The 14,908-nt window shown below is 46.6% G+C and overlaps 1 protein-coding gene across 1 annotated transcript in view; it reads right to left on the bottom strand.

Annotated features, from left to right (window-relative positions):
- Positions 1–758: 758 nt before the first annotated feature.
- The window catches only part of SHISA6 (shisa family member 6), a 279,906-nt gene continuing 265,756 nt past the window's right edge, over positions 759–14,908 (bottom strand). The window contains exons 6-8 of the mRNA XM_012653929.1: positions 8,116–8,172; positions 3,692–3,844; positions 759–1,877 (exon numbers count right to left, since the gene is read on the bottom strand). Of these exons, the coding sequence (XP_012509383.1) occupies positions 1,327–1,877; positions 3,692–3,844; positions 8,116–8,172 (761 nt within the window). The 3' untranslated portion in view covers positions 759–1,326. The remainder of the gene's footprint in view (positions 1,878–3,691; positions 3,845–8,115; positions 8,173–14,908) is intronic.

Raw genomic sequence — 14,908 nt, 5'->3', positions numbered from 1 at the left:
GGAGCTGCCCAGGTGCCCCCAGGCTGTAGCCTGGAGAACCGTTATTTGCTTTTGCTGACAGTCTTTGTCCCTTTGATCCAGAGGGGGCACAGGTCTGAAGGAGGAGAGGCCAGGAGAGAAGGATGGAGCTGCAGGAGGATGGAGGCAGGGCAGGGAGGGAGGTGGGGAGAGTGTGCTCTGCACAGAGCAGGTGGGCGGCTGGGACGGAGGAGCAGGCGGGGTGTAGGACAGCCACCTCAGGTCCTCCTTGTTTAGGGGCTAGAAGCCTCTGCTTCTGTCCTGCCTGAGGTGTACAGCCGGAGACAGCAGAGCCCTACACCCTGCAAGTGGCGAGCCCTGAGACCCTGGGCATCACAGTGGCCCTCCCCACCCTGGCCCTCTGGCCACCGCAGGCGCCTCCCAGGAGCAGAGCAGAGGTGGAGAAGGCAGGCCTGAGTGGCAGTCATAGTTCAGATCCAGAGGCCTGGAGGGGGTGTGGAGATAATTGGCTAGCTAGGGAGGGCACCCCCAAAGTCCCTGGACCCCATCGCTACTCCCCTCTGGGAAGGCTAGAGCCGAAGCCCCAGAGAACCCAGGGCCGGGGAGGAGCAAAGCCCCCCCCCCAAAGACAGGATGGGGGCCCTGTGGGTGGGCAGCAAGGGGGAGGCAACTAAAGGGAGGGAGCCCCCACTTTGCTGGGGCAGAGGAGAGGGCACAGGGCCGGGGGGTGCCCACAGTGGTCAGCGAAGGAAGGGCCACTCGGTGGGGACCAGAGGGTCCCAGCAGGCAAGAAAAGGGTCATTATTGTGCTTATGGACACAGCAGCTCCCTGGCTCTGAGAGAGCGAGCAGGCAGTTTTTAGGCACTAGAAGATTTCTGTGATGCGGTTCTAGGTAAATGAATGAGGCCGAGTAGCCTATTCGGTCAGCCCACTGACTGCACCTGCTGGCCAAGTCAAACCCAGGCAGCTTCGGACCAGGGTCAGGCGAGGGTCTCTTGGCTGCCAGAAGCTGCAGCTGAGTCCCCAGGAGCAGGAGAAAGGGGTGTGGGGTGGAGGGAGTTGGTGAAGGTGGAGGGGGTGAGAGTGGAGCCTAGCCCCCTCCTCATTCCCCGTTGACTCTTCTGGAAGAGAGAACGATCACTCTAGATCCCAGGTCTGGGCATGTGGAATCAGGCCATCGGGGCTATGTCCTGGGGTATGGCTTTCTGGGCGAGGGTGGCCCACCCCCGCCTCCTACAGGGGGGACAAGGGGAGGGAGAACTGCAAGGCTAAAAGCTCTGCTCCTGGCCCCTTCTAGCTCCTGCCCCGCCCTGCCCCGCCCAGCAGCCCCGGCCCTGCTCCACCGGTCACACCGTCACTTCGGTCTTGCTGGCTGTGTAGCAGGTATGGTGGCCGGGGATGTAGTGCAGCTGTTCCACCGTGTTGTGTCTGCGTGAGGCGAAGGCGTGGCGCTTGGCTGCCGTCTGGCTCTGGCCCAGGGTGGCGTAGGAGTTATTGGAGGCACTGGGATGGGAGTGCATCTTGGTCATGCGGTAGCGGTCCAGCACGGGGGTGGACACAAAGACGTCCGTGTGCGAGATGGCCCTCGATAGCGACTGCTCGGGGAAGGCCGTCCGCTCCGGGGACAGCAGCGGGTCCTGGGAGTGCAGGCGCTCCGTGGAGAGCAGCTGCTCGTCTGACAGGATGCGGTCATAGGGCATGCCAAACTCATCAGGCAGGCCCCGCTCCGGGGACAGGACCCTGTCCTGGGACATGGCCCTGATGGGCCGGCGGGGTCGCTCCCGTGGCAAGGGCTTCTGTTGTGACATCTGGATGACGTTGAGGGGCAGGGTGCCACGGGCAGCCAGGTCAGGCAGGTGCCGCCGCCTCATGTAATACTCATCAGCCTCCTTGTCGGCTGCAGGGGTGAGACACAGAGAGAGAAGGCAAGTGGGTGACACTGAAGCCAGGATTCGGGGAGAGCCCTGCACCCCTCCTGCTCCACCACAGACCTGTAAATCTCCTGGGATAAAATGGTCAAACCCCATTAGTTATGGATCAGGGAATGGGGGCTCAGACAGGTGAAGGCAGTGCTTCCCCCGCTGGACGTGCAAACCAGCCCCCAGGGGCTTGTTAAGTGCAGATTCTGGTTCAGTGCATCTGGGGTGGGCCCAAGAGCTTGCAGCTCTAATAAGCTGACAAGTGATGCTCATGCACCTGGTCCATGGACCACCTTGGGTAGTGAGGGGTTAAGGGGCACCCTGAAGGTCCCTGGAGAGTTCATGGCAGAGTTGAGGGCAAGTCTGACTCCCTGAACTCCATGGTGCTGAAACAGAATGCTCCCTGTCTTGCCAAAGCACCCATGTAAGCAGCTTCCCAATGAGGGCCAAAGCCTCGCTCTATGAAAGCTGGGTCACAGAACCAGCCGCCTGCTAGAATAAAGTAAGATGCTCCAACTAGGAGGCATTTGTGAAAATGCTTAGCTGGTAACTTAGGAACATAGTAACACCTTCTCTGGAGTAACAGCCAATGCACAGGAAGCCAATACATGGCATCCAGCCCCCACACAGCCACATAACCAACCTACACATACTCTGCCTGTGCCCACAGCACGAGCAGGCTGGAGCAGTCCTATATGTGCACCTCATTCAGAGGCCCCACCCTCCACTCCATCCAGTAAGCCCTCCCAAGCTCACACTGCCTTCTGTACCCTTGAACTTACCCAGGACTTGCATGTTACACACAAACCTGTATTGCCCCAAATTCAGGAATGAGGCTTCCTGTTGATAGCCGTCTAGTGCCCTGTGAAGTGTGGGAATGCTGTCTGCTCCTGTTTGGCCCAGACGGTCACTGATGGGTATCCTGTCTCCTGAGCCATGTTCCCTCACCCACAGCATCCATCAGATTCCTCAGGTCATCAGAGATGCCAACATCTAGCCATAGAGACTCAACATTCCACCATGAAGGTGGCTGATGTGGACTTGGGCTGAACTTCCACCAGGGTAGGTTACCCTGCAGCTTCAAGCAAATGCTCGGCCCTCGGGCTCCAACAGCAGTTGGGTGGTCATCAAAAGAGACTCATGGGGAAGTGGGAAGAGAAGGTCCAAGGGTCAGAAAGCCAGGAAAGACGAGAAGTCCCTCAATGTGCTTTCTTGAAATTTGAGTGTCTTAAACCCATCAATTCCCAGAGCCTCCCCAGACTCAAATGGTAGAGCTGCAATCACTGGAGACACTGGACTGGAATGATGAAATGGGGTGTGTGTGGGCGAGGGGGAGAGTCTCAGGTCCTCAAGGCAGTGTTCACCTGGTTAGAGAGGGACCTGGTTTGTGGATCTCTAGGAGGGGTCTCAGAGAAAGCTCTGGCCCGTGCTACCTCAGTTCCAAGATAGGATATAGGGCAAAGAAGGCCCAGGGTTTGAAGAAGGCAGGTGGGGCATGGGGCTGGAGAAAGGCTTCTTTTGCAGTGAAACTGGTACATGAGTTGAAATGTTGTCTCATAGGGGAATGTGGATCTGAGGATTCTACAGCCTCTGACTATGAAAAGAAAGGACTCAGGCCATAAAGAACAAAAGCAAGGGTCTTGTCTATTCTCTTCTTCTACCCTACAACTCCTTCTTTGTTCTTGGAATTCCACACTTGACCCCTTGGGTATGGGACAAGAAAGTGAGACACAGGAGGGTGTGCTGGAGACCCCGAAGACAGCCCCAAACTTCCCAGGGGAATCTGGCTTACTTAGCCTCTTCAGAGAGGAGTACTTGCTGGGGTTGGTCTTCACTGCAGACTCATAGGATGGGGGCAGGTGGGCCAAGTTCTGGAAAGAGCGGGAGAAGGAGAGGTCATAGGGCTCGGTGGCCGATGTCAGGATGTTGTTCATCCGTGGCTTCTCTGCAAGAAAAGGGAGGGGCACGTTCTGTTAGTGAGGACCAAGGCTGAGGCAGGCACGAGGGAAGGGTCCAGGTTCTATTCCTTCGCTTTCTGCTTCATCCCCGACTACAGCCTCCATCCTGCTTTCCTGGCCCTCTGTGCTAGGACACAGGGGGTGCTTGACTCAGTTTTCCTCATGCCCAGTTCCAGTTGTCAATAAGCCTGGGGGCAGGTGCTTGCTTTAGCTGCCACCAGCCACCATGACCGTTGATATGGTTTGGATGTGTGGACCCTCCAAATCTCATGCTGAAATTTGATCCCCAGTGTTGAATGTGGGACCTGATAGGGAGTGTTCAGGTCCTGGGGGTGGATCCCTCATGAAAGGCTTGGTGCCCTCCCCGTGATACTGGGTTCTCTCTTTAGCGGTTCACACAAGAGCTGGTTGTTTAAAAGAGCCTGGTACCTCCTCCCTCTCTTTGCTCCTTCTCTCACCATGTGAACGCCTGCTCCCCTTCCCCTTCTGCCTTGACTGGAAGCTCCCAGAAGCCCTTGCCAGAAGCAGATGCTAGTGCCACGCTCCGTGTACAGCCTGCAGAACCATGAGCCACATAAACCACTTCTCTCGATGAGCTGCCCAACCTCAGGTTATCTTCTTTATAGCAGCCAGAGCAGATGAATGAAACAGTTCGCCACTCTGGGAACGGGAGATGTGACTGAGTCTAAGGAGAGGGTTCTTTCTCCTGGTACAGCACTGGGTTGTCTGGTGAAAACGTGAGCCCGATGGGACTTGGGGGCATCTTAAAGCCATCTCCTGTGTCAAGGTGCTGTCCCTGTCCTAATAGCTTCAGGTAAACCCAGTTCTCAGGCTTAGAAAAGTCTGATTTGGATGAGATGGGGTGGCTTATCTTGTCTACGTACCCACAGAAGAACCAGGTCCAGGACGTAGCTCACCGAGACCCCAACCCCTGCTCCGTCCGTGCATCATCCCACCTCTCATGTGGCCTCCCACCTTGGGAAGCCCCACACCGGACGAGCCACCATGACCCAAACAGCCATTTTATTGTACTTTAATTGTACTTTAATTCCTTCCCTGAAGCCCCTCCTTTAGCCACCTCTAAGCCACTGGAGGGCAGAATGCAGGCAAAAATGCACAGCACATCATTCTCTTCTCCCTGCTCCCCCAAGACAGGGCTTTGGATGCCAGACTCTGAAGAGAAAGGAAGGAGTGTTGTTCCTGCCAGGCCTGGGAAAAGGAAAGGAATGGGAGTGGAAGGAGAGGGGAGAGGAAAACGAAGGGGATGACTGGTAAGGCACAGGCAGGGTGAGCTGGGCTCAGGGCCAGACCAGGACTAAGGCAGGAGAGGGGAGGGGAAGTGCAGGGCGGGTGAGGGATGCGGCACAGAAAGGAATGGAGGTCCCGGCAGGAAGTCCAGCATGCCTCAGTGCTTCACCAACTGGAGGAGGAGCAGCTACAGTGGGGGGCCAATAGGTGGTTGCTGGGGAAACGGTGGTACCATTCCCAGGATCAGGTGGCTGGGAGGCTACAGCCTAGCAGCATCATCCCTCCAACCTCTTTGGTCTAAGACACTTCAAGGACAAAGAAGTTCTGAGAAGGAGCAGGCCTAACCTTGGGCAAATGTGCAGCAGGACTGTGGCTTCCCCTGCCTCTTGGCAGAAAGTGCCAACCCATGGCAAGCAGGAATTCTGTGGGCCTTGGGAGAGAGAGGTCATCCCAGGCCTAGTCCAAGGGCAGCCCCATGCACAGGGGACTCCTGGCTTCTTCGTCCTTCCTGCCTGCTTTGTCACCCCAACACTGGGGATGGAGCCAGGGGAGCTCAGCCAATGTGCTGGTGCTCACATCAGCTCTGTACATATGTGAGGGGGTGGGGGATGCTCTCCATCCCTGAGAGATCAGAACATGCTGTACAGAAGGCGCCTCCCTGCCATGGATCAGGACAGACGCCAGAAGTGGAGTGGGCAGGAACCTAGGAGCGCTCCTCCCCAGAGAGGTTCTAGCCACTCTGCCCTTAGTGTTTGTGTCTTCACTTTGGCCATGCTGGAGAGGAGTGAGCTTCCCTCTGCCCACTGGCATCACAATCCCTCCGAGGGCATCACTCTGCTTACCCACTTCCAAATGCAATATTTCTGGGCACTGATGCTCCACCACTGTGCTCCAAACATGTCATGGAGCCAGGGCCCACTCTTCCTTGCCTGCTGCCCCCACCGTGATAGTTCCCCATGCCCTCCCCGCTACTGGAATGCCTCCCTTCCTCTTCCTCTATCAAGGTCCTCCCTTATGCAAGGGTTCCACTGTGACGATGTCATATCTTGATATCTGTTCTTGTAGTCTGTATCGCTCTTCTAGTCAGTTCCACCCAGTTTAGTATCTGACCTCAAATAATTTGACTTGAGTTGGGCTTGTCAATTTCCAAAGATTGCAATGTCATTGACAGCAGAGCCTTGCTTGCCAGTTTTTCTGATTCCATCATAATGCTTGGCCCAAATTATAAGGATCCAATTAATGGTCCTCACAGAGCGTTAAGTAGACACAGGGCTCCCCCCTCCTCTCTTAAGAGTCACTCTGCCACCTCTGGGGAAAAGTCTAACATGCAAGAAAGGAATGCAGAGGCCACTCAGCTCCCACTGCCCTGTGCGCTGCTCCATGGCAGGGACCGGGTCCCCTCCACTCCCATCTCCTTGCACCAGTCGGAAGAGAGAAGGCAGGAAGAGAAGGAGGGAAGAATGGCTCCTCCTTTTGTATTCAGGAGTCTCTGCCTGTGTTGGCTCCTTCTGGGGAAAATCAGCTCGGTAGTTCTTCTTTGAGAATGTGGCTGAGCAAGTGGGAGCTCTCTGCGCTTGCCTTTTCTGCTCCTCTTCCTGCTGCTTCTTGCTCCCCAAGGGCACCCCCAGCTCCCTGCCTCCGCCTTCTGCTTCTCCCTCCCAGCGCTCCAGCACAGATTGCCCCATTCCTGAGGCTTCTGTCACTGCCTCCAAAGCTGCACTTATATCACATCTTCAGCTCCACCCTCCCTCCAGGCTTCATCGCTACACTCCGAACTGCCCGTCAAATAATAGTTTTTGCACATACTGTGGTCATATCAAATTCCAGGTGTCCAGGTCCAAATTCACCATCCCCCGTTCCACACTGACCATTTTCCTGATTCCTTAGATTGTGTTAATAGACCCCCCATTCTTCTAATCAATCTCATAATGACTCTCATCAGCCATATTCAGTGAGCAATGAAGCTTTCCCAATGCTTTCTTCAAAATGTTTCCTATCTCAGCCCTCCTTCTGTTCCCACTGTCAACATCACCACTGGTAGCTGCTTCTTTTAACTGATCTCTCCAATTTCTCCCAGCTCTAATTTTTCTTAGACCCCACAACCTGACACATCTGATTATACTGTTGCTTTCATCACATTTCTGCCAGGAGTGTAGCACATCAAAATATCCCCCTCTCCTTTTTCTAATTACAATATCTCTCAACCCTGGTGCTGAGGCACAGCGTAATCTGACACGACAGGGGTAGGTCTCCCTACCAGGTGGGCTGCAGAATTTATCTTTGTTTTGAGTTTCTTTCTCACTAAAACTTTAATGATGTCTTCACTTTTTCAGAGCAAAGAGACAAAAATGACTGATAGTTCACCATTTACATGGCTGTCTTACGTTCTATTGAGTTTGAAGCAGGTACCAAAAATAGTTTTTCTCTGTTAAGTTGTGATCTGGTGGGAGGATGTAATAACCTAAGAGAGAAGCATGGTTTTGTAACCCTTTGGCACTATGCTAACACTCCTCTGCTCGACAGCTTCCAGCCTCGTCCCCTGCCAAGAGGCTAAAGCCCAAATCAGTTTTGAGTTTCATCAAATCTTAATTAGTTTGGAGAGGATTGATAGAGTTGAACCAAATCTCATGTCTTTTGTAAATGATACCATAAGTAGCTTTGGGTAAAGGAGAGTGTTACACTCCTTGTTGTGGACCTATGGAATTTATGACTGCAAAAAGTGATGTGGATTGTAAGTAGAAACTGGTCAAGAAATGGTCTAGCTCCTTTCCTTTCCAGGTAGAAGATCACTCTGATATCAGAGACAGAAACACCAAGGGGAAAATCTTCTAAAAGTGAGAGAGACGCATCGTGGTCCTGGGGGTAGGGTGGAGGCGTTACACATGGCTCCTCACAGCTCCTTAGCTTCAGTGAGTCAATGGCCATGTGTTTGATGCCCTGGTGGGCATCAGTAGATAGCATGGCACTGGGAATGAGGGTGGAATGCAGAGTGCTCTCAATCATCTCTCACCATGTGGAGGGATCTGGGTAGCACTGGTGAAAATCGGGTGGTTAGACTGATGATCACCTGAAAATCATAGAAAAGAAAATTGTAAAGAAAAGTTCAGGCATTCCACTGTGTCTCCAACATAAAAACATCTCTCTTTACCTCTCATGTGCTTCTCTGGATTAAAAGAAGCACTTCTAAGAAAGGCAGAGGTCATTGTATTAGGCTTAAAGAAACTTCCCCTGCTGTTTCTGTCTCTCTCATTCTGCAGCAGGGCTTCCTCTGTCACCATGGTGACCCACCCACACCCCTGATCTGGCTGACTCGCTGCAGAGGCTTTGTTGGGGTCCGGTGAGTGGTGGAGAGAAGGGTGGAGACAAGTCTGCATACAGGGGTTGGAGAACTGGGCAGGGGAAGCAGATTCTTTCCGTAGTGATGGTGGGGTATTAGGGCGTGGTTAACCAGGAAAAGGATGCCTTGACTTAGGAGCTTATACTTTATGGGGCTTTGATTTGTCCTGGGTCCACTGCCTGAGGTCAGGAGTCCTGGATTCTAGGCTCTGTCCTACCTTTAAATGACACAGCCTAATAGTTAAAAAGCATTTCCTTTATTAATAATGCAAAAGCCCCCTTTGATTGAATGATCCCCCAAATTAATATAGTCACAGTTGCCAAAGCCTAGAGTTCAAAACATTCCAAGGACTTCTAACATTGTTTGAATGAAGATTTGGCTTACGACTACAGTACACCCCAGTATTGCATTATTGCTGCAACTCAACATTGTATTCTTGTTTTTCAATTGTGCATATATCTGATTTCAACTAAAGCAAGCTAAAGAGGAAAGGCATGAGGTCTTCACTTTAGTTTACCTAAACCATGGATTACAGCTCTGTCCTCCTTGCAGGGCTGCTTACATCTTATTGAAACCACCTTTCCTGCCTTTGGCATTATACTCTCTGGCTACTCATTCCCTGGCTCCTTCACTCTATCCTGTCTCCTCTTCTCTTCTCTAAATACCAAGGCTCCCTCCATAAGGCGCTGGTGTCTTTGTGAAGATTTCAGCTCTACTCCAGGGCTTCCACCCTCTTGCCCAAATCTATACTTGTAACCCGAGGTCCATCTGATCTGTAGGGTTAGATTTTATAATAAATTGTTTATGGACATCCCCTTGAAATTCTTGCCCCTAAACCATTAAATACCAAAGCGCACTTGTCATTTTGTTCTCCAACATCAGGCCTCTGTCCATGGTACTAACGTTCCATGGGCTTGGAACATGAAATTCAGTCATCTTCACCATTTCCCTCCTTTCACCTTCCATATCCAGTGAGTCCAAAGTCCTCTTCCTGTGGCCATCTCCTAACCCAGGTCCACAATGTATCTTTTTGTCAGGATTTATTTTAGCTTTAGTCTCTAGCCACGTCCAAGACAAATCATCCCGTGTTCTCCTGCCAGATACTGTGTCCGTATCCCCGAGTGTGGGTCCTCTACCGAATCCAAACTTCACAGAACAAATCCCTTTATCAAAATCCCTTTATTAAATGAATTTGTTCTGTAAATTTTGGATTTGGTCAAGAGGCCATACTCAAGGATCCAGAAGGCCACATGTGGCCCCCAGGCTGCAGGTTCCCCACCCCAATGAGGATGCTGTCCCTTCTCAGGACGGGTTGAGTCATAGCCAGGGAAGAAACTATTCGACAAAAGCCGAATGGATTCTGCACCAGATCTGAGTTTAAGCCAGAAGAGAGAACCCAGAAAGGGATGTAAAGGACAGATTTTTTTTTTCTTGCTTGTCCTCCAGAGGCAAGGAGAAAACCAATTTCAGTTTTTTTTCTTTTTGTTTGTTTGTTTGTTTGGTTTTTAAGAAATACGGCAGAGGCAAATGCAAGAAATAGGAGAACCCTGGTTGAATGATGGAGAGAGGCAGTTAGTGAGAAACACTTCTAGTTTTCTATCTCAGAGTCTATGTGTCACCAGGAAAGGGTTATGTAGAATTTAGATTCCGTTCTAATTGCTGATAACAAATTATGCCCCATGCCCTGTACTAAATACCTTCATGTGCTTTTTAAAAAAAGGAATCCTCACAATGATCTTGATTTAAATGGGGACCGGAGTGCAGGGGAGTGAATATATGTTATTGGCCTGCCTTTTTGCAGACACTGTATAAAACCCTTTAAATACATTAATTGAAATCTTTATTGTAGTTTTTTTTTTTTTTTACAGATGAGGTCACTAAGAGAATAAATGTCTTGAATTTATAAGTGCAGTGCTTTTCCTTTTGTTTAGTCTCACTTAAAATGTTTCAGTCAACATTTGATTTTTTCCTACCTTGTAATTAAGGAGAAAATTGTACAACTAGATATAAAGATGAAAACTAAAACTGCCCTAAAATAACCACTGTGACATTCTATTGTCTTTCCTTTTATTGCCCTCCCCCCACAAATGACTGTGTGTTCTTACATACACCCACACCCCCCACAAACATATACACTTAATATTACAATGAATAATCGTGTGTGTCATTTTGCACAGATTGTAGTTCTTACAACAGATTAAAACATGGCAATTGGATCCTCACACTTGTGCAAATGAAAATTATATGTTACTCTGTGCAGCATTTTTACAGCAGCAAAACTAGGAAGCCACCTAAATGCACATACATATATGTACACATACATACAGATAAAAATATCTAGTTTCCCCATATGTGAGCATGCTGCACATACTACTTTAATCTTTTTTACACTTAACGAAGACCATATCTTGAATATATTTTCATGTTTTGAAATATTCTTTGAAACATTGTATATGGTTTCACATATTCTTTCTATAGAATATTCCATATGTCTATGTATCATTTAAGCATAACATATTTAAGCATATTGAAGTACTCCCCTATTTTTTGGTATTTAGATTTTTTATTTAAAAGTTTAATAATGTTACACCAAACAACCTTGAACACAATTCTTTGGCCATATCTCATTTCCTTAGGCTAATAACTAGAAGCATCATTTCTAGGTCCACACACTGTCAATTGTCTAGCAATGTAACAAAGTAGAGTGATAAATTTCCTCATATTGCACCATTCATTTATTCCTGGAAAATACCTTATTTGATTCTTGTGTCTTATTATTTCATTACAACACTGTATTCTATTTGCTTATATTTTATATGTATTCATAAAGAAAATTTGAGATTTTTTGTGCTAACACTGGGTTTTTTGTATCAAGATAATGATTTTCTAAAGCCAAGTGAACAACATTTCATCATTTTTATGCCTTGAACCTATTAATATAGCATATGAAATATCTGTTCTTTGGAAGTTTGAAGGAATGCAGCAATAAATTGTGTGGTGTCTTTTGGGGGGTCCTTCTATTAGCACAGTATTAGGGGCTTGGCTTGTGTTATTTCATTGACCGCGCAATGAGTTCCCTAGGTAGATATTGTTATCATTGCCAATTTACAAATAAGGAAACTGAAGTTTGAGAGGTTGAATATTTTGTCCAATGTTACATAGCTAGCAGGTGAAGCTGGACTACAAACCCAGGCAGGCTAGAGCTATAGCCCACATTCTTAACCACTATGTATACTTCATTCTCATACTTGGTAACACGATCTTTACATATAAAGCTTTCTAATTTTGAATTCAATTTTTAATTTCTATTTTTCGTTGAAAAGCATCCATTGGACATTTGACACTTTATTGGCTTAAAACTGTAACACCACTCACAAAAATCTCCATGTGTGAAGTCATATATCTTTTCTTGTTCTTAATTTTCTGTGTCAATATTTTCTGGATTAGCAATCTATTCATACTATTATTCTTTTTCAAAGAACTACCTCTTACACATATCAGTTCTGTCATTTCTTTTATCTTCAAATCATTATTTTATGCTTTTGAATTTGTTAATTCCTGCCTCCTAATTTTCTTTGGTTTGGTTTGTTATTGTTTTCTAATTTCTTGGCTTGAATCTTTAGTCCATTTATTTTCACTCTTCTCTGTTAGTAATATAATGTCTTTAGCTATGAATTTATCTCTGGCACTATTCCATGAGCATGAATACACAGTGTTCTTATTGTTGTTATGTCCTAAATGATCTGTAATTGCAGCCTTGATTTCCTCTTTGACCCAATGGTTATTTAGTAGAGTGCTGTTAAATTTCAAAGTGTTTGGGTTTGTGGGTTTGAACTTTTGCCATTAATTTTTGGTTTTATTGTACTGTGGTCAAAGCACACAGCCTGTCCAAGTTCTGCTTTTGGAAACTTACTGAGATTTCCTTTGTGGGCTAATATACAATCAATGTTTGTAAATATTTTATGAGTACTTAGCAAAAAGGTATACTTTATTTTTGTAAAGTACAAAATTGACATATGTCTATTAAATCAGATGCATGAAATACATTATTCAAGTCCCTGCATGTCCTAATTCGTTCTTTGCCTACTTAATCTGTCAAACACTAGGGGGTATGTGTTAAGGTCCTCCACTACTCTTGTGCTCCGGTCATTTTCTCTTTGTATTTGTAGCAGAACTGGTTTTATATATTTCACAGCTACATTATTCAACACAAAAAAGCTAATGATGCTTATCTATTCTTTATTGATATTAAATAACCCTTTCTTTCTTATGTAATACCTTTTTTGCCTTTAAGTCTGCTTGATCTTATATTTATGTTGCCTTCCCAGCTTCCTTTTTGTTGACATTTGCTTAATAAACTTTTTCTGTTTTATGCTTGCCTCCTGATGACAGTGTGTGTGTGTGTGTGTGCGTGTGCGTGTGTGTGTGTGTGTGTGTGTTTAATCTACCTTATGTGCTTTGGTATTTTCTTGGTTGTCCAGTTAGCTAAAAGTGATTCTGCCCACTCATAAAATGGTCCTGCCTTCTACTGGAGCATCTTCCCTTCCCTGCTATCGTTGTGCAACATGATCTTGCCCCCTTCCGTGAAGCCCAAACTCCAGGTGTTATAGCTGGCTTGATCCGAGCCAATTAGAGCTTCTACTACTGAAATTAGGGATCATTATAAGAGAGAGATTTGGTCTCTCTGTATGGCTGGAACCATGAAACATAAATTAGGTAGCTATGGGCAGTCATGTGAGCTTGGAAGACAGAATGTCAGTCTTTAGAGACTACAGCACATTGTATTTTCCAAAAATGGTCACAGTTATATTCCTAGTCTCACATGCTCTTCCTGAACCTTGCCATCTCCCAATTAGATAGAGTATATTTCCCCACTCCTTTAAACTGGAGGACCTTTGTGACTGTCTCAGTGACTAGAATGAAGCAGAAGTAGCATTATGTGCCTTCCAAGGCTAGGTTGCAAAAGGTGATATGCCTTTCACCTGGCTCTCTTTTGGCACGCTCAACCTTGGATCCTAGCCACCATGTTGTAAGGAAGCCCAGGCCACAAGAAGAGACTACATGTAAGGGCTGATAGCCCCAGCTAAGTGCTCAGTCTGCAGCCAGCACCCATTGCCGGATGTGTGAGTGAGCAAGACTTTAGATGACTCTGGCCCACAACCTTCTAGCCTCCCTAGTTGAAGTAAGTGGAACATACATGAACTATCCCCACTGAACCTTGCCCAAATCGCAGATGTCTTTTAAACAAAATAAAAGCTGTCTTTATTGTATCATGTTTTAAAGTTAAATTTTTGTTTTGAGATAGTTGTAGATTCACATGCAACTAAAATAACATATAAAGATCCTGTGTACTCTTTACCCAATTTCCCCAGTGGTAATATTTTGCAAAACTACAGTACTATATCAAAACCAGAATATTGACACTCCAGTTGAGGTACAGAACATTTCCATCACCACGTGAATTCTTCCTGTTGCCCTTTTATAGCTGCACACTCTTCCTCCCTGCACCCACCCCGTCTTTAACCCCTAGCAGTTATTAAACTGGTCATCAGTTCTATGATTTTGCCATTTCAATACTGTTATATAAATGGAATCATATAGTATATAAACTTTGAGATTGGGATTTTCCTTCACCAGGCATAATTCTCTAAACATTCATCCAGGTTGTTGCACATATTAAAAGTTCATTCTTTTGTATTGCTAAGCAGTAAATATTTCATGGTATGGCTGTATTACAGTTTGTTTAACCATCCACCTGTTGAAGCACATATGGCTTGTTTTCAGTTTGGGAATATTATGACTAGAGAGGCTGTACACATTCATTGCAGGTTTTTGTGTCAACACACATCTTCATATATCTAGTATGAATAACTAGGAATGCAATTACTGGATTGTATGGTAGTTGTATGTTTAATTTTTTTAATAATCTGCCAAACTGTTTTCCAGAGTGACTGTACCATTTTACATTCACACTAGAAATGAATGAGTGGTATAATTTCTCTATATCCTTGCCAGCATTTGGTGTTGTCACTATTTTTTATTTTAGCTATTTGCATCCATGATAGGTGCGTAGTGATAGCTCATTGTGGCTTTTGTGTGCATTTCCCTAACAGCTAATGATGCTGAATGTCTTTTCATGTACTGATTTTTCATCTGTATATCTTCTTCAGTAAAATGTCTCTTCATTACTTTTGCCCAGTTTTAAATCAGATTGCATTTTTCCTGTTAAGTTTGAGAGTTATTTTTATTTCCTAAATACTAGTCCATTGTTGGATATATGGTATGCAAATATTTTTGCCCAGTCTATAGCCTGTCTTGTTATTCTTTTAATAGGGTCTTTTGCAGAGCAAATGTTTTAATGTTAAGTCCAATTTACTATTTTCTAAAAATTTTATACATTGTGCTTCTGGAGTCAAGTTTAAGAATTTTCTTCCCAGCTCTGTGTCACATAGACTTTCTCCTGTTT

Source organism: Propithecus coquereli, unplaced genomic scaffold (genome assembly GCF_000956105.1).
Source record: "Propithecus coquereli isolate 6110/MARCELLA unplaced genomic scaffold, Pcoq_1.0 Scaffold435, whole genome shotgun sequence".
NCBI lineage: Eukaryota > Metazoa > Chordata > Mammalia > Primates > Indriidae > Propithecus > Propithecus coquereli.
Note: the sequence above shows the minus strand (reverse complement) of the source record. Positions and strands in the feature narration are given on the sequence as shown.